Raw genomic sequence first — 27,099 nt, 5'->3', positions numbered from 1 at the left:
TGACGAAATCAACGACGTGTAAACGACACAGCGGATGATTTTATTTGCAGGGTAAGCGATCTTGTAACTTTTTCCCTAGGGCGGAAATGTGAAAAGTAAAAATTTTCGCCATTAACTTCAATGGTGAAACTTCACCATTCACTTTTCACGTTCCCGCCCTAGGGGAAAAGATACATGATCGACCTCCAGAGTAGTAATAGATAAAAAGTTTACCTATGCAGGATATACCATCCCTTCCGGGCAACAAGCCGTTCGTGCAGTTGCATACGTAGCCGCCTGGTGTATTCCGACATTTACCTCCGTTGCAAATTCGAGGATTCTCCTTGCACTCGTCAACATCCGCGCAGGTCCGGCCGTCCAGGTTCAAAGCGTAGCCGGTGCTGTCTCGCGAATAATAAATAATTATAATCTCTTTAAGATTTCAGTTAGCTCAATTATAGATAATTAGGAAAGCTAGATTAACTATAATGTGTAGATAATAATTCTTCATAGTACTGGCAAGTACTTCATAGATTTTGATCGGCATTTAAATATTCACACAGATGATAATTCTGAGAGACTTTATCTGTGCATTGGAAAAAAAAAAGATATAATCCTTCACCGGCAGGAACAGGAAAAGCTGCCCGGCGTATTCAGGCAAATGTCTTCGCAGCCGCCGTTACCAATCGCGCACTCGTTGATGTCTTCACAATGAGATCTGAGGCCCGTCTGCTGATAGCCGTCGTCGCATATACATTGATAGGTGCCCATCATGTTCTCGCAGACGCCGTTCGAGCATATACCGCTGGTTCTCGAGCACTCGTCGATGTCCTTGCAGGACTGCTTGTCGGGTCCCAGCTCGTGTCCTGGAGGACACTGACAGTTGAAGTTTCCTTCAGTATTGATACACGTGCCACCGCGACATAGTCCTGGCGTCTCTTCGCACTCGTTTATGTCTGGAACGTTTCGCGTTACATCTCGAAATTATAATCTCTCTTCAAATTCAGAAAATTTTAAATTAAATTTCTGAGTTAAAAAAACTAATTAGATTTAAATTATAAATTTAATTTTTTCTACCGTACCCATGCAAATTTTCATGATGTCACTACTGCGATAGCCAGAATTGCAGTCGCACTGAAAATTGCCGGGTGTGTTCCTACAGGTGCCATTACCACACACGCCACGCATGATCTCGCACTCGTCGATGTCTGAAAATTTCAAGTTATTTGTTTAGAATATTTTTTCAAATGTTGACAGAAAAACATTAATTTAAAATTGATTGAAGAATTTATCATTGAAGAGACGTTGTTTAGAAATATCTTATAAGAGCTTTTTGCATTGTTTTATATTATATAAATGTTTATTAATTTTTTAAGGACATTTTAGACTGAGAATAGACCTAGTGCAAGACGTATCTCAGTATAAGAAATAGATTTTTTTTATAATTCTAGAACTCGAAATTCAAAAAAGAAGGATTATTGTTTGAGATCTGATTTTCTTGAATCCTTAGTTTCAAGATTCTCCTCGAGATTCTCCAAAGAAACTACTTACCGTTGCACTTGATACCGTGCTCGTCGAGCGCGAAGCCCTGATTGCACTTGCAACTGTAGCTGCCGATCGTGTTCTTGCATCTACCGTTCAGACACATGCCCGGAAACTCGACGCACTCGTTGATATCCTGACGCTCAGTGAAGCCGTCTCCCCGCGGGCACAACTCGGCATGGGCCTGCGTGCCCAGTTTAGGGCACAGTTCGCATTTGTCGCTGCCCCAAGCGCGGCCTACGGAACAGCAGCAGAGGCTTTTGGAAAAGTGACCCTCTATGGGACTAGTACACTGGCCGTGACGATAGTCCAGGTAGCATATTTCTTGCCTGGTGTCGATGCAAGTAGTGTCTGTAAACGAAATATTGAGAAAAATTATAGAGGATATTTTAAAATAGGTCCATGGTTTCCACGGTTTGAAAATAATTGAATAATAACCCGAAAAATCTTCAGTTTCTTATAAGAAATATATTTTTTAAAAATTTTTGTATGATTTCTGGAGTTTTAAATAGTTGTATTTCTTTGTAATATTTTTATAATTTTTACAATCCGATTTTAATGAGAAACGGATCGATATATGTGATATCTGTAAAAATCCGACATTATCGGCTTACGCGTTGCGTCCAAAGTGAGGCCAGGGGGACACTCGCAACGATACGAGCCGTCTATGTTGACGCAGGTGCCACCCCCTTTGCAGATCCCGCTGTTGAGCTCGCACTCGTTGATGTCCGCGCAGCCCTTGCCGTCCACCTTCGCGTAGCCCTTCGAGCACTCGCAGAGGGAGTGGTCACAGATCTCGCAGGGGCTGCCCCAGGCCACCCCGACCGAGCAACAGCACTCCGAGCGCAGAGTCACTTTCGGCAGGTTGTTCTCGCAGCGACCGTCAATCATTTTGGTCCAGCAGGAGCCCTTCCGATTGTCTAGAATCGAAGGACCAAAACCCCGTCTATATTTTATATTTATTTTATTTATACTTACAGCGGGAGAGACGTATCCCCATCGTTATTTGGAATTATCCGTACCCATGCAAATGTGACCGGTGTTATCGAGAATGTACCCCGGGGAACACTCGCACTCGTAGGCTCCCGGAGTGTTGATGCAAACACCGTTGAAGCACACGTCCGGTCCTAATTCGTCGCACTCGTCCACATCTTCGCACATTTGGTTCTGCGTGTTATACCTCATGCCCGTCGGACAGATGCACTGCGAGTAAAATGACGCTGTCGATAATTCACGATATTTATGCTTCAAATAAAATAAATTTACAAACGCAAAATAATATTAAAACAAAATTTGGATATACAACGGAGTGTAAATTAGATAATTAATAAACGAGCCTTACAGAAGCTATAAACTGATCAACTTCATTTATATATTTTTTTAATTTTAATATAAAAACCACATAATTAGTTTATAACTTTATTAATTTCTTTTACTTTTTATTTCGTACAGTTGATCAGTTTGTCTTCTAAAAAGCTTAAACGACAAATGACAATTTTCTCTCGTTCTTTGTCACTTAATGAAAACTAAATTAATAATTACCTGGAAACTACCGGGTGTATTTCGACACTGTCCGCCGCTACACAAGGAATCCTCCAGCTCGCATTCATTAATGTCGCTGCATATTTTCCCCGTTGCATCCACTTCGTATCCGTTGTCGCAGATACACCGATACGTTCCCATAAGATTCTCACATCCGCCATTGACGCAAATGTTGGGATTCTGGGCGCACTCGTTGATGTCTGCAACGGCAATCAAATAAAAATTATTCATCGAATTAAAAGAATTGAAAGGAATTGGGTTCAAAATTTTAGGATATTGACATTTAAAAAAATTGTGTTATTTAGAACATTTTTGAATTGTAAAGTTGTTACTATATTAGTGTTTTGTAAACGTAGAAACTGATATTTTCGAGTTTTCAAGTGAAATGTTCGTTGCGATGTCTTACCGTCGCCATTATAAGTCATTCCGGCGCCATGCGGACATAGAGCTTCAAACTCCCGGGTGTCCGGAAGCGGGCAAGCGTGGCAGGTGCTACCCCAGCCCAATGGCTGGCCCAGGATCACCGTGCAGCAGCAACAACTGGACTTCGTCACAGCGGTGGACGTCGGGTTAGAGCATTGGCCGTCTCTGTACTGCGAATAGCACAGATCTCTTCTCGTATCTGACCAGCGCGGAGTCATCCGATAGAAATTTAATTTTTCGTTAAACAATCAAATATTGAATTATCTGATTAAATTAGTGGTGCAAGATAGAAAAAGCGCTCTATATAAGTGAAGTTTGTCATTTCTTGATAAAATTGATATCAATCTTGCTTTGGAAAACATTTAATGACTTGATCGCAAAGTTATCTAAAGTGCAACCAAGAGACAGAAATAATACCCAGATTTTAATTTAATAAACGTTTTATTATTGGAAAAAAAAACTTTGATTCACACACAAAGAGCGTTTGAGAGTTTATTCTGATTAATTTTTTATTTTGTATATCATATTGGGAACAGAAAATAACTCGTACGAACCTAGACAGGACCTTCCGTCAGGACCCAGATTGAATCCCGAGTGACACTCACACCGGAAACTACCAGCCGTATTAATGCAACGTCCATTTTGGCACGGCAAATTTACACATTCGTCGATATCTTGAAGAACAGATAACATTAAGCGATTATAAATAGTTATTTGTATCTTTCACGTTTAATTCTATATCTTTAAATGTTTGAAAGTCAAATAATATATCATTTTATCGTCGTTAAGAAATCTCGCAGGATTTAAATGCTCGATTAAACTTCTCGAACGTTAAATCACCGAAACGTTGAAAATCTATATTATAGATTACGCGGAATTGTAAAACTCTAGGTCTTTATTTTCGCGATTGTTAGTCGCTTAATGAGATCAATACCGATGCAGTGGCTCAGATCGGGACCGATCCTGAAGCCGGAGTCGCACACGCACTTGAAGGAGCCCTCCATGTTGACGCACTTGCCATTCTCGCACATCCCGCTGGTGGAGCATTCGTCCATGTCCACGCAGAACGTATTGTCTCTCGAGGGAGTGAAGCCTGATTGGCAGATACAATGATAGGACCCTGGCGTGTTCTCGCAGCGGCCGTTTAGGCAGATCCTCGGATTTTCTACACACTCGTTGATGTCTGAAAAGAAAAAGAAAGTTCGGACGAATTGTCGCGCAACGACTTCTTACGCTATCTCGGAAACATCTTCTTATTATTCATTACTTTAATTTATAGTTGTTTTACAGAATCGAGGATTGATAAATCGAAATAAAACATCTTTCAGCTTCTGAAAACTCCGACTCTTGCAAAGTATCTTATATATATGTGTAATATGATATTTATTGCACGTTACTTTTTACGTTCCTTACCTATGCATGTATTCCTCGTCGGCGACAGCGTGTAACCATCGTTGCATTTGCACTTAAAAGATCCGTTCATGTTGATGCAATGTCCGTTGGTGCACATGCCTGTGTCTTGGCATTCGTCATGATCTGAAAAGATATATTTATCCACATCAGGCCTTGTGTACGCTATTACTGATTATCTTATTAATGTAATATTTTGAAAATTTTTTTTAATACAACTGCTATTGTTATTGCAATTATCATAATTATATAATTGCTTTTATCATGATTAACAATACTACTATTACGTGGAAAAAGGATTCGAGTAATAGTTTTTACCGGTGCAATATCTGCCCTCGCCGGAGACGACGAAGCCGGGTGGGCAGTCGCAGGCGAAGCTGCCGGGATAATTGCGACAGATTCCGCCCTGGCAGTAATCCAACTGACACTCGTCCACGTCCTCGCATCTACCGCCGGGCTTTCTCGTGAAACCCGGATAGCATTCGCACTCGTAGCCCTCCTTGGTGTCGATGCACTTCCCGTCGCCGCAGATGTCCGGCCGCAGCGCGCACTCGTTCACCTCGGTGATCGACTGCAGTTGCGAGCAAAGCCTGTTGTAATCGTCTACAATTGAGTAATAAACGTGGATCCTGTAGAATTTGTCAGTCGCCGTATAGTCGCTCGCTTTTATCTAGTCGATTTTTCGCGAGTCACGCGGGTTTAAGCCGTCTTTAGTTTTGTTTCGCATGACTCTTCGATGAAGGGATCTTTCTATCTGAGTATTTGCTCAAAGCTATATCCGTGGTCGAACGAATCGCGATCAGACCATTTGCAAAATTCCGCGCAAATCGCGGTAAAATTTATTTTAACTTAAATGGTTCAAATACTGTGAAAAAAATTACGAAACTGTATGAAGACGTATCGTTTCGCGTGATCTTCTAAAAACGTGTACGTACCACTGCCAGGATTGGGACAGATGAAGCATTCATCGCCCCATCCTCGACCCATATTCTTGCCGCAGCAACAATCCTTTTTACTCAATCGCATCGCAAGCCGATTCCTGCATTGTCCGTTACGATTCACCGCTGTATAACACAATCCTTGTCTGCCATCTGATGAGCAATAATTAACCGTCAATTAAGAAATTAGTAAGAAGGCGCGAGAGAATTCAAGACAAGAAATTTCGTAAAAAAATAAAACGATTGAAAGGATAATACCAGAGATAGTCTGAAATTTTGACGGGACTTTTATTTATAATATTTAATCCGGTAATATTCTCGTGATAATAATTTAGTCACCGATGCAAAATTTGCGATCCTGGCTCTGTATGAATCCCGGGTTACAGTGGCAGTAATAGCCGCCGTTCGTGTTTATGCATCGACCGTCCGCGCAGATGCCTTCCTCCTGGCACTCGTCCCTGTCCTTGCACTCATTGGTCTCGGGATCCCTCGCTTGTCCCTCTGGGCACTCACAGGTAAATGAGCCGGGAGTGTTCAAGCACTTTCCACCCTCGCAAAGCCCGGGAATCGCTTCGCACTCGTTGATATCTAAAGACACATTGCAAGAAATCCTTTTATTAATATTATTATTATTTATTTATTTTAATATAATTTGTGATTTATTATATAATATGTAATTAATAACATAATTACAAATATAATTTATAATCGAATATAATTATGATTTATTCTAGTAACGCTAAAATTTTCGCGTTACGTCTCATTGATTAAGTGATGTCTGAAGATAATACGTCAAAAGTAACTAGTTACAAGTAACTAGAAGTCAACATGACGTACCGACGCATTGACCCTGGTTGGTCTTTAAGTAGCCCAATTCACAATCCAATCTGACCGGGCACTTCTCGCAGGGGTGACCCCAGCCCTTGCCCACGGTGGCGCAGCATAACTGTCGCGTGCAAACCACCCCTTGAAGGCTCGCCAAGCATTGGCCGTTTTTTACTTTGGTGAAGCAGGGTCCGGTCCTGAAACGTACATCGTGAAAGTAACTCGGCGATACGGAGATACGTTTTGTTATCTTAGTTGAATTCGGGTAAGATGGCCGCATAGAGGAAAGATGGCCAAAATGTGTTCTTTCAAGCTAGCTCGCCATAAAACATCAAATAAATATGGGTTTACCCTACCTGTAATCGGTTTCGCAACGTCTTCCGGTGTACCCGTAGATGCAGGCGCAACGATCTGGACCGATGCATCTTCCTTGATTCAAGCAGGGCTCGCGACAAATTGCTAATTAAACAATGATTTTTGATCAGTTGTTTTGAAGGAAATAATTTTTTTGTTTCCTTTTCTCTTTTTCAGCATATATAACGATCGCCCTAAGATTTATTTTAATTTACGCTAATTCCACTTACGTTCATTGCAGAATTCTCCCTGGTATCCACTGCGACACTGACATCGGCCGTCGACGCAGTTTCCGTTTATGCAATGGACCCTACATCTGCCGGTGTCGCCGTGATCGCCGCCACTTCCGTTCTCGTGGGTGATGACTGGGTGATGATATATTGGTTGAGTAACAAATTTTAGTTACAACAAATCCACCGTTGTTTTAAAAGATGCTTAAAAATTACTAACAATTTTATGAAAAATATTTGATCTAGAAAACTGAAAGACATCCGGGGTAATGTCTCACCTTTGCTTTGGCCGTTGCCACAGGAGGAAGCGACGACGCCGCCCTCGCATAAACAGATATTGGGCCTTATGCATCTTCCAACAGAGCCGCAGCGTCTTGCGCAAATTGCTGAAACAAAAAAAAGTATTTATAAAATTTAATCTTGTTTTTTAAGTTTGATTTGAGGGTATCTCCAAAACGTTATTACAACCTTCTTTTTTCTTTTTTAATAAAGATATCTCACTAACTGCAGTGAAAATATTTAAAAGCAGAAAATTAGGATTGTTTTACGTTTATAATTTTTTACATAAACAAAAAAAATGCGCTGCTTTATTTATTTTATTGCTATACTAAAAGTTACATTTCAGTAATATAGATTTATAATAATTTTAATTTTAATTGGAAGGCGACACCGCGGAATGAGATGTATCATGTATTAACAATTACTCTGTCAATAACATTGTCAGACCCCCCGAAATTGTGAAGACCGGAATGCAGATCACGAGCGTGAAGTGCGGCCACATTGCTATAGACAATGCGATCAACAGGAAACGCATAACAGGTCATTAAACCAGTTTTATTCGAGGCGATCGTTCGTGTCGCATAAATGCCCATTTGTCCGTTACATAATCCGTTGCATCGATCGTTATCATTCCCGGGCAGTATCGGTAATGATAGGTGATTCCTCTTGCCCCCATTAATAACCGCTTTTCATCCCGTGAGTATCTCGCGGGAGGTCCGATTGCGCTACGATCGTAAGGATATGGGTCATTGTGTCCTGGATCGTTGCTTACTTTATTATTGTCAATATAATGTGGCTTTATTATTCAAAAAATTTAGGTATTACTATATATTTTAAATTCTACTTCTTTCTTTATAAGAATAATGTAATTACGATACAATGTAATTAATTAATTTTAATTTATTATAAAATTTGAGGAAGAATAAAACAATTGTATGTTTATCTTGTGAATTTAGCTCGTAAGCAATTTTCTTTATTTTTTTTATTGAATTTTATTTTATAGCTGGTTCTCTTTCACGTTTTCCTATTGTGTCGCCGTCTCGATTACTCTCCATGCAATGATACAATATATTGTGAATTTTTAATTTTATCGCTTTTACTTACGAATGACGCACAGGCCTGTTTCCAGTTTCTTCGACCATCCCGGACAGCAATAATTTTTATACCTCGATCTGCATACGTTCGGCCTAGAAGCATTTTCAATGTTTCAGTATATTTTTCAGTTTCTATATAAATGTGAGATTTATTCGATTATTTAGAAAAATATGTTAATGTTTAATTAAGTTTACAATCGAGATTGAGAAATGGTTTTTTTTTTTTTTTTAAGGAAACAGTGATGTTAAACTTAGGCCCAGTTTTACAAGTGTCGGTTAACTTTTAATCTTAGATTAACTCACTCTTCTAACGTCTCCCTTAGAAAGAGACGAAGAGTGAGTTAATCTAAGGTTAAAAGTTAACCGACACTTGTGAAACTGGGCCTTAAACATTCAAATAAAAATTATATATAATACATATATTAAATATATAAGTTATAAATAATATAATATCTATTATAAATAAACTTAAATAAAAATAATAATGAAAAAAAAAGAGAAATCGGACTACTTATATAACTTTTAACAGAAATAACGAAACAGTGTCACGTGTTAACACATCTATGATCAAATATAAGGTTTATTGTTACTTATTAAAATGAGTAAATCGTACAATTATTACAGAACTAGGGAACTGTTGGTCTTGTATAACATCTTTTCTAACTTTGTTTAAATTTCCTAAAAATTTATGAACTTTCTCAAATCGCGAAGAGCTTCTTTATCAGTTTCCGAAGTTACGAAAGCAGGGATTAATCATGAGTCATAGGTCGTTCTTTATGGCGCCGGCTTGAAGAGGCGCCGTAGGCGGAAACGCGGCGTTTCCGCGCGGCGTCGTGGCACGCGCAAGAAGAGAATGAAGAGATGAGCGTAAAAGAGAGAGCGAGAGAGATACAGAAAAAGAAAAAGGAAGAATGGAAAGAGAGCGGAGTGCCACCTCGGAACAAGGCGGCCATTCACATCTGGCGCCTTGTAATTAACGTCAGCTGCCTTCTAACCGTGGCTTTAAACGCCGCCACTTAAAGGCCCCTTCGACCGCCGCAATCGCGCGAACGCTACAAGCATTGCGCCGGCTCTCTTTCACGTCGCGCCATTTTTTATCGCGCGGCGATAACGCGATCGTTATCTAACACGGTTTGTAGGGCTGCGGGACGGAGGACTTTGAACTCCGAGGTCCATCAATTCGACGATTCTCTTTGACCGTAGAGAGAATTTTCCTCCAGAATTTTTTATCGCGCCTGGGACATTACGCTGGAATACTCGAATTCCGGAGATAAAATCCAAGATTCCGCGATTTTAAGATCCCTCGAGATCGCGCGGAGGTTCTTCCAGCTGCAAAACGGCCGGCCTTTGCATTCCCTCGCGTGCCCTTCGTGCGTTAGCGGGGCCCCGAGAGAACGCGGCAACTCGTCCCGCGCTTCGTTTCTCGTTTCGCTGGCGCGAGGGAGATTAATGCATGCACTCGCATGCGTCTCGCGTGTCCGGCATCTCCTTCGCGCTCTTCCTTTTCGCGCGTATATCTCCTCCGTGACTTCTGACATACGCGTTTTACACGCCTGGCGCGTATCGTTTCCTTCGCGGGCGGGGGCATTACATGCAGCGGGCGCGCTTGTAAGGCGATATTAAACGTGTGTGCACAGCGCGTGATGAAGCAATCTTGCTCAAACAGTGGCCCACTAACTGCTCGGGGTGTTATACCTGACGGATGTTTACACGCGCGATTACGCGCGCCGGTGAACGATCTCGTGTGGCATTCCTGAATTTCGAAAAAGAAAAGCAACCGCACCATTTAGGTAATTTGGTATCGTAAAGAGCTTGCTCAACTCTTTCCCGAAAACTCGTTTAAGGAGTAAATCTCTCTCACCCGGCGAATCCCGGTGAACCCCGCTTGAATCCGTCTCCCTTTGTATTTTTGCTCTTATTATCGTTTCCTCGACGACGATAAAATCCCGTTAAAACGCCGGTTGTCGTCAACGGCAAACGTTCGAAATCGGCGAGATGACTAACTTTGATACGCGTCGTTAATTGGAAAATTATAGCGAGGCCCGCGCTCGAGTGGTAATAATAATAATAACGATAATTGGCGGCGGAATTACGAGGACGCGGTCGATCATCACCTCCCAACCCGAAAGCTTTAATCCAATCTGTATGTAAATGGGATGCTCCTTGGGAGATTGGCCCACCAATCGAACTTGTATCGCAGTGTCCGATCGCACGCCGATCAACACGTGGCCGTGCCGTTATAACCGTGTCGGCAGGGTGTAATTTTAACACCCACCTGTAATGATAACGTGTCCTAACGAGCCCTGAAATCAATGCGCAACGTGTGTTTATCGGTCGATATCTTTATTTGAAGATCTTTTCGCGCTCGCGCTCATCTCTCTGACGGAAACGCAAGTCTCATTTTCTTTACGCTTTCCTCATTTTTCATAATTTTAAAATTTTTAGTGTTTAAAATTTGATTTGAGTTTATTTATCGCAATATTTTTCCGAGTGGACGTTTCAAACTGTTCCTAAATTCCGCGAGAAACTACTTGATTAAATATTAATATATTTTTTCGGATATCAATGCAATATCATAATATTTTCATAAATCGATTAATTTTTTATTAATTATTATCATCTATTATATAATGAATTAATAGTGTGTTGGTGGACAATAATGTAGTCGTATAAACGACGAGCATCTGGATAACATAGACCTAATTAATGCGGGTGATTAACTGCTTGCGAGAGTGTCCAATTGGAAACTATAACAATAGCTTCGAAACAAATAGCGCGAATTGCGGGCCATTAAAATTAAGGCGATCAAAAGCGGTCGTTTTCCCATCGCGCGATTAGGGGCGAGTAAACAATAGTGTTTCACGCGCGAAGGATCGCCACCGCAAAAAGCACGGTGCGGGCAATTGTTTGCAGTCCTCCTTAAACGAGCGTTGTGTCACAAGTGCAATTAGTCGCGACGCGTAGTGTTGCGACACGACGGCAATTACATCGGTGCTCGAAGACATCGATACCGCGATATTCCTAAATACGTCCCGCGTCAAGTGACGTTACGTCTCTCTAAAATCGTGGAATCTCGAAACTTTTAAGTTAGCAAAACTACCCCGGAATACTTCCGGGTTGTGGAACTTCGCCCACGGCATCGCAATCCCCGGCGCGGCGCGACTCATCGCCGTAATCATTTGTCTCCTCATGTCGGAAATTATTGCATTGCGATCGCGCGCGGACAGTAACGATCTTAAATTACGCTCTAAATCAAAATTAGTCGGCGCGATGAGCGACGGAAAAACAGCTTGATACGTGACGTGCTTCTTATCGTTACACAGTGCATGTCGGTTAGGTTTAACAACCTTCGGTTGCTGACAGCTTCATTACTTCGAAGTTGCTTCCTGTACACTCGTAACAAAATTTTCTCCAGGATTAGTGCCTTCAGGTGTTGAAATATATGAGTGTCTCATTTCCGAATAAAGCTCAAAGCGTAACGGAGACGATACGAGGCGAGCAAAAAAATATTAAACGTAAAAAGTACAAAAATAAATCTAGTTTTGAAAAATATACAAAATTCTCATTATTATTTATTATTAGGCTACCAAGATTTTCTGTAATTGATTATCATGTTCATTGGATTGCCATTGAAGTCTTTTATTTATTTATAACTATCAGCCACTTTTTCTTTTTCCCTTTTTTCTCTGTCTTCCTTTTTTCGTTTTAAACCAATTAACAGACGATTGATAAAATATGAACGGCGCCTCGTCACGGATTCGCGCTAAAGGTTGCGACAGTAACTCTAATGCTAACCGCCTCTACATCTCTAGGAATTGCTTCTTCACTTCCTGCCGCGCCGGCGTCGCGTAATACGCGGCTTAAATCGGTCTAAGTACTTCGAACTAACCATGGATAATTTTAAGTGGTGATCCCGTTAGACTTAAAACCGACCTTGTATCCTATTTTTCACGTTGCCCCATTAAACGACAGCAACGTTAGACGTCTGAACTGTCCTCCAGCAGATCGCGTAAATGATGTGCGATGTGACGCGCGCGCGAGGCTCTCTTATCTACGGACTCCAATCTCGAACGCCCGGCGCGTCTAAGAACGTACCACCATGCTACGTGCATATAAAATTGAGCGACGTTTAAAAAAAGGGGAAGGGGGGTTGGAAGACTAGATGGAGGCTTCAGATTTGCTATACGGTAACGTTATCTCCGATAGCATTGTTCCATTATTCTAATGCCCGGCGATATTTCTTCGCCGGTCGCGCATCAGCGCGTCCATCCCAGGCGAGGGGATCGTCTTTTTCGCGGATTACGCGGCTCGATCATTCGCGCGGCTTCCTCGGAGCGTTATCAGTGACGATCGGGGACGACGACGAACGGCACGTCGGGGCTCCGCGCGAGGGTATCATTCATCATTCGGCGGAATGATGAATCGGCCCAGCACAATACGCTCATAGACGTACCGGATGACGGTGAACGGGTCATCTCGCGCGGCGCCGATAAAAACCGCGGTGCCGCGAAACGTGCGAATCGTATTCCGCGCGGGGTGCTCCGCGCGCGGCCCGGCCGCCTTATCACGCCCGCCCGTCCGCATATTCCATCTCCGCGCTGTTAATTAATTAACGGAGACGCGGCGTTTATCAACCGGATAATGCAGCTGCTGCAGCTCGCACGGAAGAGAAGGAAGTGCCTGCCCTTACAATTTTATCGTATATTCGGATTTTCTAATCCAATTTTGCTCTTCATCGAGTTGATCGTAACATTATGCGAGATGGATTTACTTTTCAGATATAAAGCGCAAAACTATGTTCAGAAAGTTTCGATAAATACAAATTTTTATAAGTATTCTGAGCTAATTAAATTGCTGGTTTCAAATTATGTGAGTTACAAGTATTTTGATTGATTTGTAGGTCAAAGTGCGGATTAAAAATTATTAGTTACAAATTACAAGAGTAGCAAGAATTTAAATTAAAAAGCTCCAAAAAGTATCGATGAAAAATATCTTTTTAATTTCCAAACAATTTAAACCGCAACTGAACGTTCCGACAAAGGGCATTATACGCAACCGGAAGGGTTAAACGAGCTCCTCGCTAATGTAGACGTAATTAATGGGCGTTCTGTCAGAGGCAATTAAAAGCATTGTTCAGATAGCGTTACTTAATCGGCGACATTTAAGAGCGTTATTAATACCATAATGTCAATTAGCTACAATTCCGATGGGACCTCCGTCCGACGTATTGCCATCTCATCGTCGGCATCCGTCTGAATTTGATCGTGCAGGCATCCGAAATACGCCGCGTGTAGGGCGTATACGAGACAATACGAGAGCTTTGAAAGTGTGTGAGTTTAAACGAGAAGGTGCGACAACCAAAATGGAACGATGTTTGTCCCGCCTCAACGAAACACGCCGAAGGATCGTAAAACGCGTAATCAGCGAACTACAGATAACGGGTGCCCTACAATCGTTGAACTTTGTCATTTATCATTTGTATTCCTCTAAATGTAAAGATAATGTAGCGAGCTTATTCATATTCCCGACTCCGCCTAGCAAGATTATAATTTCTAAAGCCTGTGTCACACGGCAGAGCCAATGCAAATTAAAAATCGTAAATATATCGCTTTTATATATACGTAGGTCGTAGGAGAAGCTGTAATCACACACACAAATAACGTATGATTCGAATAAATCGAATAATTTTGTAGCGGCATATACAATTTGTCGCTTGCGCGTCGTAAGCGGATTAATTTCTGTCCGAGCTTCGACGAGACGCGATTAGTATCCATCCCAGTCACGGTATATTATAACGATAAAATTAGTAATGGAAATTAGTGTCGAAACCAGCCATGAGAGATTATTTCATGAGACTAGATCCGCAGATATTCCCACGCGGATTAGAATTGTGATAATTCGCGCAATTATGCAAGCAAGCAATCTTCTCTTTTAACGCTTTCCTATGAGATAAGCATATGTGTGCACATATTTTATTTGCAGGGTCTCGTTATAAATATTTTCTTAAATATTTTCCGGGACTTCCGGGCGTGGAAGCCACCAGAAATTTCCGGAGGAAGCTGTGGATAAATCGCGCTCGGCACGCACGCGGGGAAAAATGTGTCTGATGCCATACTCGCGCGCATACCATTGTCAATTGACTGCAATGGATGGATGGACGTGCGCGCGCGCGCGCACCGTGGTTAATACCGTTTATTATCTCATCGTGCTTTCCGCACGGCCGCGAAAACATCATGCAAGTGCAGGACTTTATCGGCGCGACTTGACTCCCGTTGCGAAAAAATGGGCGCGATCGCTTAGCCAGAATTCACGCGCGCCGCGTATAACGTAACACTCCGATAACCCAATTAGGTGTTATCGCGTCATTTAACTCACGAGGACGGTGGTCGCGCGAGGAAAATCATCGGGATCATTCGCGAGAGATCCGCGCTGGTTAGCGATATAAGTACTGTGCTTGTTCTCGCGTTCTCGCGCGTTGGGACGATTTAATCTCTTTAAGTGACCGGTCGTGGTTCGTCAAGGACGCTGAATGTGACATTTCGTCATTACACTGAGACATCTTTTGCTGCCTACAATTATCTTATCCTGAAATATCGTCCGTGTTTTATAAATTAAAATACCTATTTCCCGATTTGTGACACTATTTTGATTATGAGATTCTAATCGACACATTCTCATGCGGCAGCGTTGACTCTGTGATTGGAAGAGGAAATAGCTAGAAATTTGTCCGCTTATAGAGTTTCGCGCCGCGATCTTACGATCACTTGTATTGCGAATACTCACCCGAGGGGTGGCACCGATTGCAGAGTATTGTCCAGATCTTGGGTCGGACTCGGGGTGTAACGTTGTCCCGTCGCTACCCCATCCTGGACGAATCGCGATGCCAGGACGATCCAGGCCGTCAGTAGTAGCAGTGCGAACATCCTGCGCAGGGAACTCGCAGCTCCCTATCTCCGATCCGATTTCTTCTTCGACAGCACTATCCTGGATTATCCTCTTAACTCGCGGTTTCGTCGATACTTGCGCATCTAACACGCATGATCCTTGATCGATCTCGAGGAATTATCCCAAGTCGTCGCGATCATTCCACCGTCTACAAAGACAATTTGGAGCTCTTAGCGCCTCCTGCTCCGCAAATGCAAAAAAAAATTTTCATACGAAACTTGTGCATCCTTCTTTTCCTATTTTACCGCGTGAATTCTCGCCGAGAAACATAACATATATATGCGATAACTCGCTCGTGAGTGTGATGTCTTTCCGGAAGCGCCAAATTAGTACGACGAGATAGAAGCAACTATCTTCTGATATAAATATCCACCATTGCGTTTTGGCGAGCGAGAAGCGAGAATTTACGATTAAATTCGCATTGCCGCGGCGAGTAATTTATCTCTTTACTAAAATGCATTTACATCATTTTAACGTCATAGAATATAGAAAATAATTTATAAACTCAACGAGTCTTTTAGGAACACTTATTTAATTGTATTCTCTCGTCTGTGATATATTTAAGAATTCATACTTTATAATATCTTTTTAATTGGATAAATAGCAATTTACTATGCTAGACGTGCAGATTTTTCATCTTTTTTACAAAGATCTAAAAACTATAGAAATAATGGTAATTATTTTTCTATTAAAAACATTATTTTTGTTTATTTCTTGGAAAGATTGATACCGAGTGAACTATCTAGTTTTTTTTTTTTTTTTTTTTTTTTTTTAAGAAAAAAAAAAAAAAAGAGGTTTTAATTAAAGGAGCGTATCTGGCAAAATCGCGCGCCACCCGTGCAGCTTCTACTCGTTATCGTAACGCAAATGCGTGACTGGCGTTTGAAGGCTATCTTTAAACTTCCATAAACTTAAGCGATTCCCGCGAAAAAAGAACAGGCCTTGTTCGCACGTCCTATTACGAGCGGAATGAATTGAGACAGGACCTCGAGCGGAGCGTTTCAGCTTTGAGCGTTTCACCACCGTAACGAATGAGCTCGTAAAGTCTGTACTACGGCGTTATCGGGCCTATTGAAAGCTTCTCTTTGCGTGGAAGCGAAAATTTCCGAGAAAAATTCGTTTGGTTACGTAATAATTTATACGAACAAATTATAAGAATAAAAGAACAAGAAAAAAATCAGTTTTTCTTTTGTCTCACACTTCCTCTTTTCTCGAAGAAGTTTCAGATTTTTTTCGAAGTTTTTTCCCCGAAAACAAGAAAGTTTATTTAAAAAAAAGGGGAGAATATTTTTGAAAAAGACAAGAATTCTCTCCTTCTTTTGAGAAATGAAATTTTCATCGCGACGAGTTAAAAAGTCTCGAACCCTTTCGGACGTACCTGTTTAAACGAACAGCAGTCTAGTATAATTCCATAACTAGCACGAGTCGCTCGCAAATATTCGCGCTAACAGATCTGCGACACACGCGTGGGCTAGTCGGCGATCGCGCATATCGCAAATTAACTGTATTCGTTGTGATCTCCAACGGCGCACGCGATCACGCGTGAACGAGCCGAGTGCCGCGATCAAAGATCATTCTCAAAAAATCGCTCGCTTAGGTCAGCACTCCGCGAATCGAGCCCCAATTCAGATTCGCGACTCGATCTAATCCCTGATGACACGTACCGCGGATGATGATCTGTATGATATACGATCGACGACGTGTGGTGCTCAATTTTCCCTATCTAACGTATGGGACTGGAAAAGATCTTCGAGAGATCATTTAAAGATTAAGAACTGAAAATTATTGTTGTGATTACGCACATATTTAAATCAATTTGAAACTCAAGACAATTTTTCTGTGGTTATATATATTCAAATGCTTTAAAACGTGAAGTATTTAACTCAAATATCTATTAAATAAATAATAATTATCAAAACAAGCTTATAACAGACTATTTTTTCGAAGCAAATATTTATTTTACGTTTTATAATTTATCTACTTTATTTCTTCGCGAGATGTTCACGCGTTATCAAGCGCAACGATGCATATAATTTAAATATCTATAGGAGACAAGCAACGTACAGTTTTCGAGTCAAGATCCACGTCACCAATGGGGAAAATTAAAGTGAAAAAACACACCTACGCGACTTCCGATTTGCCGGCGGACCGGCGATCGATCTTTCGGCCCGCTCGAAATCGATCGGTCCCAAGGGAGACGGACCTCGGAAAGATGCGCCGCGACGGGACTTGACGCGAGACTGGAGCCGTAGATTGTGGACTCGAGGAGAGGACTCATCTGGGAGGGCTCTCTCTCTCTCTCTTTCTCTTCAACATCTTCAACCATCTTTATCTCTTGCTCTCTGTTCCGTATCGGTCTCTCTTCTCTTCCTCTGGTCCACACATCGTGTCGATCTCATTCGCCCCCTCTTAAGACGATGATGACGACGACGACGACGACAACAAGACGGGCCCACCCCTTCTACTTAGCTGTTAACACCATGCATGTGTGAAGGCACGGACACGCGCGCGTGCACGCGTGCATACGTTCCGTAAGGATGCGCTCCGATGCTCGATCGATCAGTCAAGAATGCGATTTGCGCGAAATTGGCGGAAGTCAGGGGAGTAAGCTTCTTTTGCTCGTGTCAATTTATTAATTGGTATACGATCTCGACGAGACCGTGCAATAAGCTGAGTTTTGCTCGGAATTAAAAAGAATTAATTTCTTTCTCTCTCTCTTTTCTTTATCTTTGAAAGTTTTATTGCTTCTAAAACTGATGAAAATGTTTTGTTGTTCTCGGTACTTGTTATACTTCAATCTCTCTGAAAAAGAGGAGTATAAAATAAGAATATTTCCTTTGATTTATAAATTAAATAATCAACTTAAATTTTGATTATCGGCTAGCGGATTAAATTCAGTAAGTCGAAAAAATACAACTCATGCCGTTTTAAAAACATTGATTTATTTTATCGTTTTGGACAGTGCGGGTACTTCTCAAGTCATTTTATTCCTCGGGGTAGTTGCATTCTATATATTCCATTGTTTCTTATGCAATCTATCATACTGTGCGCACATATAGTTACATCAGGAATAATTATATAATGAAGGAGCGGTCTTGATTCACTTAAGATATTCCGCGCATTACCTACATTTTCGTAATTTCATATAGTTAATATTGGATGATCTTTCACAATTTTCGTGATTGTCTCATTAACGTTTGACACTCTTCCACAATTGCGTACGTCTCATCTAGCGTTATCGAATGAGGTTGCAGCTTCGATTGAGAAATCTGGGTGACATTGGACTTTGGGTTACTGGACCGAAATCAGAAATGGGCTGACACTTCCGGAGTCCGTTCAAATCGGGCACGTAATATATAGCACATATAATAATATAATATATTTGCAAATATACATATTTTATATTTATTTATTTATATTTTGTATGGATATATATATATATTTTATCATATTACTTAATTATTATCTAGTTTTAATTTTAAATCGCTATTAAATTTTGGATTAATTCATATTTCACACTTTTTAATATATTCACATTTTTATAATTTAAGTAATACATTAAAAATATGACATACTATAATATATAATTGAAATTTTTAATAAAATAACATGAATTGCGTATAACATTACAAGGAATAAATTATAAGTATATTATATATACTTCAGTTTCTGTTTAATTCAAATTTTGATAGGTTATTTTAATAATAGGTACAGTCTAATGTTTAATGTATTACAATTTTTAATGGAATATCAAGAACCGTGAACTATATATCGGTTGCACATTAATTGGTCCTTTTCATCGGTATTACATAATCGCCATTGTCGGCGTTTAGCGCGGCTCTTTAGGATCCTTGAGGTCGGGGGTCTGATGATATGCGGGTGGGAACGCAGCAACGCGACAGCGTGTACGTGAGAGAACCTCATGTATATATTTATTATATACATACGAGGAGAGAAGGAGCCGGGAGAGTGAACTGAGATGCGCGGCTAATGGGGACGCGTAAAGCGTATTCGAGCGCGACTCGGTATGCCAAGTCGACTCGCGCGAGTCGAGAGGCCACGAGATGCTCGATAAAACGCGAGAGAACCGCGTGGTAAAATCCGCCTCCTCATCCACGCATTCTGCATCGACGAGAACTGTCGTCGGCGAGGTCGTCACGATGGGACTCGCGACTCGCGGAACGATGGGTGCGTATCGTACCCACGTAGGTTCAGCCGCTTGATCAGCAACACTTGGATAGACATTAGATTCATGAACGTACGTCTCTCATTGTCAGTATACAATGACGCTTGAACTGGCTTGAACTGGCACAACTTTATCTTTTTATTAAATAAAAAGATTATATTTACTTTAAAAAATGTGTATATTAAAATATAATATATATTATAATTTTTTATAAAAGATATAAAATATATTTTTCTATTTATTTATGATATATTATATATATCTAATTATTTATATATCATAAATAAAAAATATATTATTTGTTAATTGTTAATTAGGTTCTAAAAAGTATACCAAAAGAATTTTTAGATTGCTGTTGCAAAGTATTTCTAAATATGTGTAGTACTTTTTACGCACATATGTTATGTAATATTATAATATTACGAAAATGCTGACGCTTTTAGAAATATTTTTTATTGTAACGTTTTATTTTAACGAAAACAACAGGGATTAAAGAATACAACTTGCCGCGTGTCGTTAGGCAACTGAGGGAAAAACGCTTTATAATTCAACTTTTTTAATGCGAATTCCTGACAGTCAACGAGGCATGCTAAGTAGCACATAGCTACTCGTTTTTCTTGGGTTATCCAGGAGAATCGAACGTTTTCTCTTATATGCAAAATAGGGACTCATCGATGTCATGTCAAATGTCGGGACATCAGATACTTCACGATGGAAGATTGCTTTTTAATGATATTGTGAATGTGTGTAATATTTCGATAGTTTTTTGGCATATAAAGTTTTAGGGTTGCAAACGTATCAATATTGTGAAACATTTTTAGCAAATTAAAAAAGGTCAAACTAATTAAATTAAAAAGTAGGATAAATTTTTCGAATTTTTTTTATCAAGATAATATTTTAAAATTTATTATATATATAAAAAAGAAAGAATTGTGCTTTATATTAGTCATATGTATTAATTTCTTCATCATCAGACTTATTGTCATATTTGTTATTTATTTCATTACATTAAATTTTTTAAATAATCTGTTGCTCTAATTTTTGAAATAGTTCCATCAGGACGCTTGAAACAGAATCAAATCGGTTCTCAAGTTATGCGTTCGAAGGTTAAATACCCAGGTACAGTATTCAACACGAGTACATACACACTTGTGCGTGATGCAGCGATACGCCGTAATTGTAATTCGCTGCGCGACAGACAAGATCGCCTAACACAAACATGATCGACAGTGATTACTAGCTGGGCTGACGCCGATCCTGAATGCAGTAGCAGCTTCACCTGCAATCAGCGTGTAAGCTGCTGCAGCGTATAGCGTGTACAATAGACTCGACGCGTCTCAATATTTGCATCGAAAAACTATGTAAAACCTAAGCTGATTTGAACTGAAGAACTATACGAAACCACAGGAGATAAAGTTTTCATAATAAAATTAAACTGAGACAGAAATTGAAGATCAGATCGCAATTAATTAAATTAGATCTCGAAAATAATGTTAACAATGTAGTTAACAATAGGAATCGAAATTAAGATCGAAATTTGTAGCCAGTTTGACGTTGAAATCGAAAGTGGTTTCGTTTATTGATTCGCCGATTATAGAAGAGCGACGATAATATTTTCGACGATAAGTACATCGCCCGTACTGCTCGAGACCGTTTATCGCGCCCACTGTACGTCTCGGAGCACCCTCTCTCATAGACGTCTCCTCTCGTAGTTTTCATAATAATCCTGCTAGACCGCGTGGACTGGTCCCGGATGAAAAATGGGCGGGACGGATCGCCGTTATTTCTTTCTCGGACGGCCAGAGAGACGTCATTAAAAGGTGGATCGTGGACAGTCATCAACGCGAAGCAAGTGTTGCCTCTCGAGTGAACAGCGCTCTCGACGATAGCAGCTACTGAAATAGCATTTCGTTCGGCTCATCTTGCCGGCAAGTTGCACGTTTCTGCTTATTATAACAGTCGACAATTTGATATATGTATGTATCTGATATTATTTATTACTTCGATGTAGCTTATATTATTTAAATTGCTTAGTCATTTGTGTAAATGTATTACTTAATTATTGAATCACAATGTTCGTAAACGTAATCGATTAATTATCACACATTTTATAAGGTAGAGCTTTCTTAATCCTTCTTCCCTTTTGCTTTAGTTTTCGCTCTCTCGGCTATCAAAATATTAACGTAGATCTTTCTCGTTTCGTAAGCAGCGTCCACAAGAGTTCTTCTCTGCCAGAAATTCTCATCTTTCTTCTCGAAGCGCTTCACGTATTTCCGCAGTTGCTTGTTCATCAGCTCACCCAAGTTCCTCAAATAATCGAAATAATTCGTCTGACTATCGATGATGATGGCGGTATGTTGATTCCTTAGTATTTCATCGTCGCTTTTTGTCTTTATCCGATAATGCTTCGCGATCTCGTCTCTTCTCACGTATCTCGTCAGGTCCAAAGCAGACAGATGGCGATGAGATTCCGGTGGCTTCAGGGTTCTATATTGCCTTGCGTGCGACAGACAAAACGCCGCGTCTTCGTCTTCTATTGATTTCAGCAATATCCCGTTCCGATTCGAGGATGCGTCAGGTTTAATTTTCGAGACGTGCGCCTTCAGAAATGCTTCTCTCAAATCCTTTCCGTATTCGAGTCGATTTGGGTCCTTCGACCACCAGGACTCTTTCAGAAGTACTATTTCTTGCTCTCTGCTCTTGTCTTCACAGATCTAACAACGAACGAACAAATGCTTTCGTACAAAAATCAATCTTTTAAAAAGAATTAAATTAATGCGAAAAGTTTCAGGAAAAATTAAGATTTTGAAATTTAGTATTGCGGGACATAAACCAATGAACTTACCTCTACAGCATCCCGAGCATCAGTAACAATCTGAAGAATCCAATATGGCGTTTCCAAAGCTTGGCCATCGCTCGCGAATTGTTTCGCGTTCTTTTTCGTCGTCGACAAACCAGACCTTGAAGACTCATCTTTATTTCCGGATTGTATCTTTGTTTTGATATCTCTCTCATTCTTCGCTTTTGCCTGGCTCGCGACCGTCCACTCGACATCTGTGAGAGGCCAACTGTTGTTGAGCACGAAAGCCTCTATGTAATACAAACTTCTTTTCTTCCCTGCATTTTCGAACTCTTTGTTAACGTCTTGGCTTTTATTTTCGGTCTTGTAATCTTCATCGTTCATGACAGCATGCTTCAAGATCATTAAGGGTAACAAGACGGTCGAGCCGCCGTTTACTTCGACCAAAATATTGCCATCTTCATCGGTGACTTTTATTCTGATCTCTGTCAGGTTGTAAGAAGTTGCCAATCTTATCGAAATGATGCTTCTCTCCAAAATTGTTCGCAGTATCCATCGCGAAATACAACTTCTCGCATTCGGGATATATGTACCGAATAATTTGTCAACCATCAGCTTGGGTGGTTTGGTCTCCAAGGACAAAGGCCGTTGTTCACCCAGTTGATAAAACATTGGCTCACCTTTCATAGTAACCACACGAATCGTCCAATGGAGCTCTTTCAAGTGCTGTCTGTCGCTCCAGCCGTAAGCGAACACCGTGTAACCGTCCGGAAGGTACTCGTAATGAGCTGAAACCACGTGGCTCACGAGACGTGTCATCTCGCGGCCATTTTGGTTGTTGAAGACACGCAATGCGAAACGAGGGAGATCGATTAGTAATTCGAAGGCCGCGAGAACTTTTGTCTTCGCAGGCTTAGGATTAACTACGAGTCTGACAATCGGGAACCACTGTTCGTGCCTGACGTTTCCCAGGACGTCTCTGAACTCCTGAATTTTCAGAACGTGTACAAAGTCTTCGGAGCAAGGATACAGGTCGCGCAGGCTACTATGTCGATTGATAACGTTCCTCAGTAACCGGCTTGCGAGGGATGAGTCAAATAGATCGGATATTTTCAGGAGCCGTTCGCGAATCTGCGTATGCAGGATGTGATCAGGATTGTGAAATTGTTTATATCCCTTTACGATAACCATCTTGAGAAAGGATTGAATCGTCGTCGCTGCTTGATCATAGTCGAAGACTTCTTTATTGCTGCGTGATGTTCTCGAAGTTTTTTCTACCGTAAAGTCTTGAAGAGTTTTCTGTTTTGTCATTAAATTAAAATATTCTGATCTAATATGCGGATTTAGGAAAAATACCCTTAAAGAGTGAAACATGTCTTCGTGTTCTTCGTCGGGAACAATCTCTCTGATCAAACGAACTTGTTCTTCCATGAAGTAATGATGTATCAGTGTTCGAAAATTCTTATTTTCTTTTGAAGAAATAAACTTCAAGCTGGGCATGTAGCTTCGGTAAAAATTTTCCAACATTCTTGGGTAATCCTTTGTTCCAAACGATCGATAAGCTTTGCAGAGATTATCGCTGATTATTCTTGACAGTTGCTCGATTCTGTCGGATTCCGTGGTCATCAGCTGTTGCACGGTTGCTCGATCTCCAAGATGGAAATCCGTGTCCGAGGAAATAATCGTTAGACCGGAGTCCGAACGACTGTGAATTCGCAGAAGTTGCCTGCCAGCTTCCAGTTCCATAATGGTCGACTTGTTGCCGGTTGTGGAAATAGTTATTGATTGATTCGACGGATCCGATATGAAGAACCAGTTGTACTTTTCCAGAATCAAATAGTCTTTTTCGTGCAAATCGGTATTCTTCTTCTTCAGCGCGGCGCAGAGACTAACCAAGAAGAATTTCTTCCTCGGAGAATCGCAGAACAAATACAGAGGTTTGTATCTGGACTTTAGAATCTTGCCTATACCGTTGTAGGAGTCTGCAAATTTTCAAACCGAAAAAGAAATTGAGAAGATTGGATCTCATTGTGTATCATTTTGTTTATATAAAAAAAAAACTTAATCTATTTCTGGCATTAATTCTCAAAGTGCGCTAGCATATTACATATTTGAATGTTTTGGGGGGAACAAAAGTTCTATATAAACTGCATTAAGAAAAATTATGGATATTCGATTATTTTTCTTTTAATTGAGAGCATATATTGCGTTAAATTCTATCTAAAAACCGAAGTACCTGCTTTCTCCTTTCCCATCTCTTTTGAAACAGCTTTTACTGCTTCCGCTTTATGATTCTCGATGGTTTTCTTCAATGCGTTGCCTGTTATTTCAATCGAGCACTGGAAGTACTCCAGCTTATAGAACAGATGCACCTCCGTTACGTATGAAGCCATCTTGTTGAAGTCGATCCATTGACTGGCATTTTCCGTTGCTACTTCTTTCGACATGGTGGGCAAGTCTGATATTCTCTGAGATCTCGTTCTTCTCCGAGCAAATTTATCAGACCGCTCGATCTCGTTCGAAGAGATCGAGTTTCCTGCCACGTCACTTCTATCGCGAACAACGCTCTCGTTGCACTCCTTGAGAGAACTAATCAGCCTCAAGTAACGAATCGGAACGAAATAATCGGCAGGATCAATCACATTTTGTTCAACGGCCCATTTTAGCCAGCGATGAAACTTCCACTTCGCTAATGGCGGCTTTACCTTGGAAGGCAATTTAAGTTGGAGCTAGTTACAATCCAGACAAAAAATACTTCTAATATTCTTTATACGCGTTTTAGACTTTTGTGCTATTTGAAATGTCATTCTATTTCTTCTAAGACTTTATTTTTTCTTTATTTTTGTCTAAATGCTCTTACTTAATGCTCTTACACTCTTACATCTTTGGGATCTAGAGGAATATTGCGCGACTGGACGATGTAGATTACGTGATCCCAGCAGGGCGACAAGCCGGGTATCGCATCGCTTCCGAGTGCTCGCGTGTCGCCTAAGAGAAAGAACAGCGCGATAGGTTGAGGTTTCTCGGTTTCGGCGGCGAGCGACTGTGAAGTTTCTCTGGGTTTCCTTGTTTCATCGGTCTTATTCGCTGAACTTTCTACTCGGAAATACAGACGGGAATAACGTAACGCGGTAATCGAAGGAACGCCAATTAGATTGTCGTGGACACGTACATTCGATGGACACACCTGGAACGTGATTCTGCGCTGTTTGCGGTGTCCACTCGAAATGTTCGGAATATTTCGTTAGGAAATCCCACTTGTCTTGTAACGATAGATGCGCGACGTTCATTGTCAAGCACGTCCAGCCTGTTATTATTAAAATTTATATTAATATATATAGCGAACCTTTTCTGATACGACATCAACAGGATATCAATCATGTGACTTATTAATTTGTTCATAGCAAGCCGTTGGAAATGAATAAAGTTTAAAGAAAGATATTTTCTCTAAAGTAATTACATTACTTCGTAAAAAACAAAATAATAGAATGAAAAAGGTGGACGTGACGTCCACCTGTGAGGCAAGCGACTTGATGGAAATCGACGATCTCGTGGTGTTTGGTCCAAGATAACGAAGCAATCTTGAGCAATGCTTTGGCGAGAAGCATTGGCCATAGTTCGTAGTTGTTGCACGTGCACGGTAAAAGAGGTCTGCCATTTTTATCCACAGGAATCATGTCGTCTACCAAGATGCGACGCCAGCATCCCATGCAGTGTAATCTTACAATATACTTTCCTAGAAGATGTTCATGTTGTCAATCTGTTGCGTTTTCAAAAATTATTATCGATTTTCGAATCTAAGAGTTAACAACGTGCACAACGGATTTAGAAAATTTCTATGTAAATGTCAAAAATATTGCGAGCCGAATGTCATATTCACCGTTTGGATTTATCACGGGTCGATGCTGAACGCCCTTCCCAGCTTTATTCATGGAATACACGTGCATCCAACCGTACCAGGGACTATGGCGACCGGTCCAGGTGAAATTCGAGCTCTCTCCGCTGATTTCCAAACCCTCCCGACCGCAATATTGCAGGTTTACCAGCGTAGACACAAACCATCTCACAAACTGAAAATTACCATTATCATTACCTTTGTTTATCGCTCTGCAGCAATTTGCAAGCCGTTGAATTTTACATCGAAAACTAAAGAAATACCTCGCTGTGCAGCAAATGCTTATTGTTCGTAATCAAATCAGGATATTCCACCGTCGTTATGTATACTGTTGGAGGAGCCTGTAGAGGTATTTTCGTTTCCCATATTTATGTATTAATACAGCATAAATCGTACGTGTTACTGTTGGCTTAATTTAGAAGTTATAACATAGAAAAGACATTCAAAGAATTAATATTCGTTATCCAAAATACACAAAATATCAAATGGCAGTGTACTGTCAAGTGCTTCAAATCTTTTGCTCGTATCCAGTGATCAGGTTCTAAGGACCGTGGCATTGCGACACGCTCTGCATCCAGGAATCCATCGGGACCGTCTTTAGGAACTCCCCATTTCTCGTTGTTCAGATCGGAATCCTTCCATTCCGGCCACGATGCG

General features: G+C 40.8%; 2 protein-coding genes and 1 long non-coding RNA gene across 7 annotated transcripts in view; all 3 read right to left on the bottom strand.

Moving 5' to 3' along the window:
* The window catches only part of LOC143897717 (fibrillin-1), a 28,573-nt gene extending 10,783 nt beyond the window's left edge, over positions 1-17,790 (bottom strand). The window contains exons 1-22 of one of the 5 annotated variants that reach the window (XM_077406562.1): positions 17,626-17,790; positions 16,940-17,238; positions 15,400-15,709; positions 8,627-8,709; positions 7,522-7,629; positions 7,244-7,378; positions 7,016-7,118; positions 6,672-6,856; positions 6,174-6,422; positions 5,832-5,987; positions 5,215-5,499; positions 4,900-5,022; positions 4,421-4,669; positions 4,041-4,160; positions 3,470-3,685; positions 3,064-3,263; positions 2,544-2,724; positions 2,136-2,441; positions 1,531-1,872; positions 1,062-1,187; positions 602-935; positions 214-380 (exon numbers count right to left, since the gene is read on the bottom strand). In XM_077406562.1, the coding sequence (XP_077262688.1) occupies positions 214-380; positions 602-935; positions 1,062-1,187; positions 1,531-1,872; positions 2,136-2,441; positions 2,544-2,724; positions 3,064-3,263; positions 3,470-3,685; positions 4,041-4,160; positions 4,421-4,669; positions 4,900-5,022; positions 5,215-5,499; positions 5,832-5,987; positions 6,174-6,422; positions 6,672-6,856; positions 7,016-7,118; positions 7,244-7,378; positions 7,522-7,629; positions 8,627-8,709; positions 15,400-15,539 (3,808 nt within the window). In that variant the 5' untranslated portion in view covers positions 15,540-15,709; positions 16,940-17,238; positions 17,626-17,790. Of the gene's footprint in view, positions 1-213; positions 381-601; positions 936-1,061; positions 1,188-1,530; positions 1,873-2,135; positions 2,442-2,543; positions 2,725-3,063; positions 3,264-3,469; positions 3,686-4,040; positions 4,161-4,420; positions 4,670-4,899; positions 5,023-5,214; positions 5,500-5,831; positions 5,988-6,173; positions 6,423-6,671; positions 6,857-7,015; positions 7,119-7,243; positions 7,379-7,521; positions 7,630-8,626; positions 8,710-15,399; positions 15,710-16,939; positions 17,239-17,625 lie in introns of those variants that run through there. The other 4 variants (XM_077406564.1, XM_077406561.1, XM_077406563.1 and 1 more) reach the window with 4 other exon arrangements.
* Positions 17,791-20,803: 3,013 nt separating this feature from the next.
* LOC143897834 (androglobin) lies at positions 20,804-25,131 on the bottom strand. Its single transcript, XM_077406767.1, has 3 exons — positions 24,784-25,131; positions 22,593-24,529; positions 20,804-22,461 (listed from the first exon to the last, which is right to left on the bottom strand). The coding sequence occupies exons 1-3, from the start codon at positions 24,992-24,994 to the stop codon at positions 21,874-21,876; spliced, it is 2,736 nt and encodes a 911-aa protein (XP_077262893.1). The 5' UTR covers positions 24,995-25,131; the 3' UTR covers positions 20,804-21,873.
* Positions 25,132-25,392: 261 nt separating this feature from the next.
* LOC143897835 (uncharacterized) lies at positions 25,393-26,441 on the bottom strand. The gene is made up of 3 exons (XR_013257007.1): positions 26,428-26,441; positions 25,720-26,283; positions 25,393-25,643 (listed from the first exon to the last, which is right to left on the bottom strand). It is a non-coding gene; the product is annotated as an uncharacterized LOC143897835 (long non-coding RNA).
* Positions 26,442-27,099: the final 658 nt, after the last annotated feature.

Source organism: Temnothorax americanus, unplaced genomic scaffold (genome assembly GCF_048541705.1).
Source record: "Temnothorax americanus isolate GAGA-0224 unplaced genomic scaffold, ASM4854170v1 Scaffold21, whole genome shotgun sequence".
In the NCBI taxonomy this organism is placed as follows: domain Eukaryota; kingdom Metazoa; phylum Arthropoda; class Insecta; order Hymenoptera; family Formicidae; genus Temnothorax; species Temnothorax americanus.
Note: the sequence above shows the minus strand (reverse complement) of the source record. Positions and strands in the feature narration are given on the sequence as shown.

Coding starts and splice junctions, on each gene's coding strand:
- LOC143897834 (XM_077406767.1), bottom strand. CDS start 24,994: ATGTCGAAAGAAGTAGCAACGGAAAATGCCAGTCAATGGATCGACTTC. Junction 24,530..24,783: donor GATGGGAAAGGAGAAAGCAG/GTACTTCGGTTT, acceptor GAAAATTTGCAG/ACTCCTACAACGGTATAGGC. Junction 22,462..22,592: donor ATGCTCGGGATGCTGTAGAG/GTAAGTTCATTG, acceptor GTTCGTTGTTAG/ATCTGTGAAGACAAGAGCAG.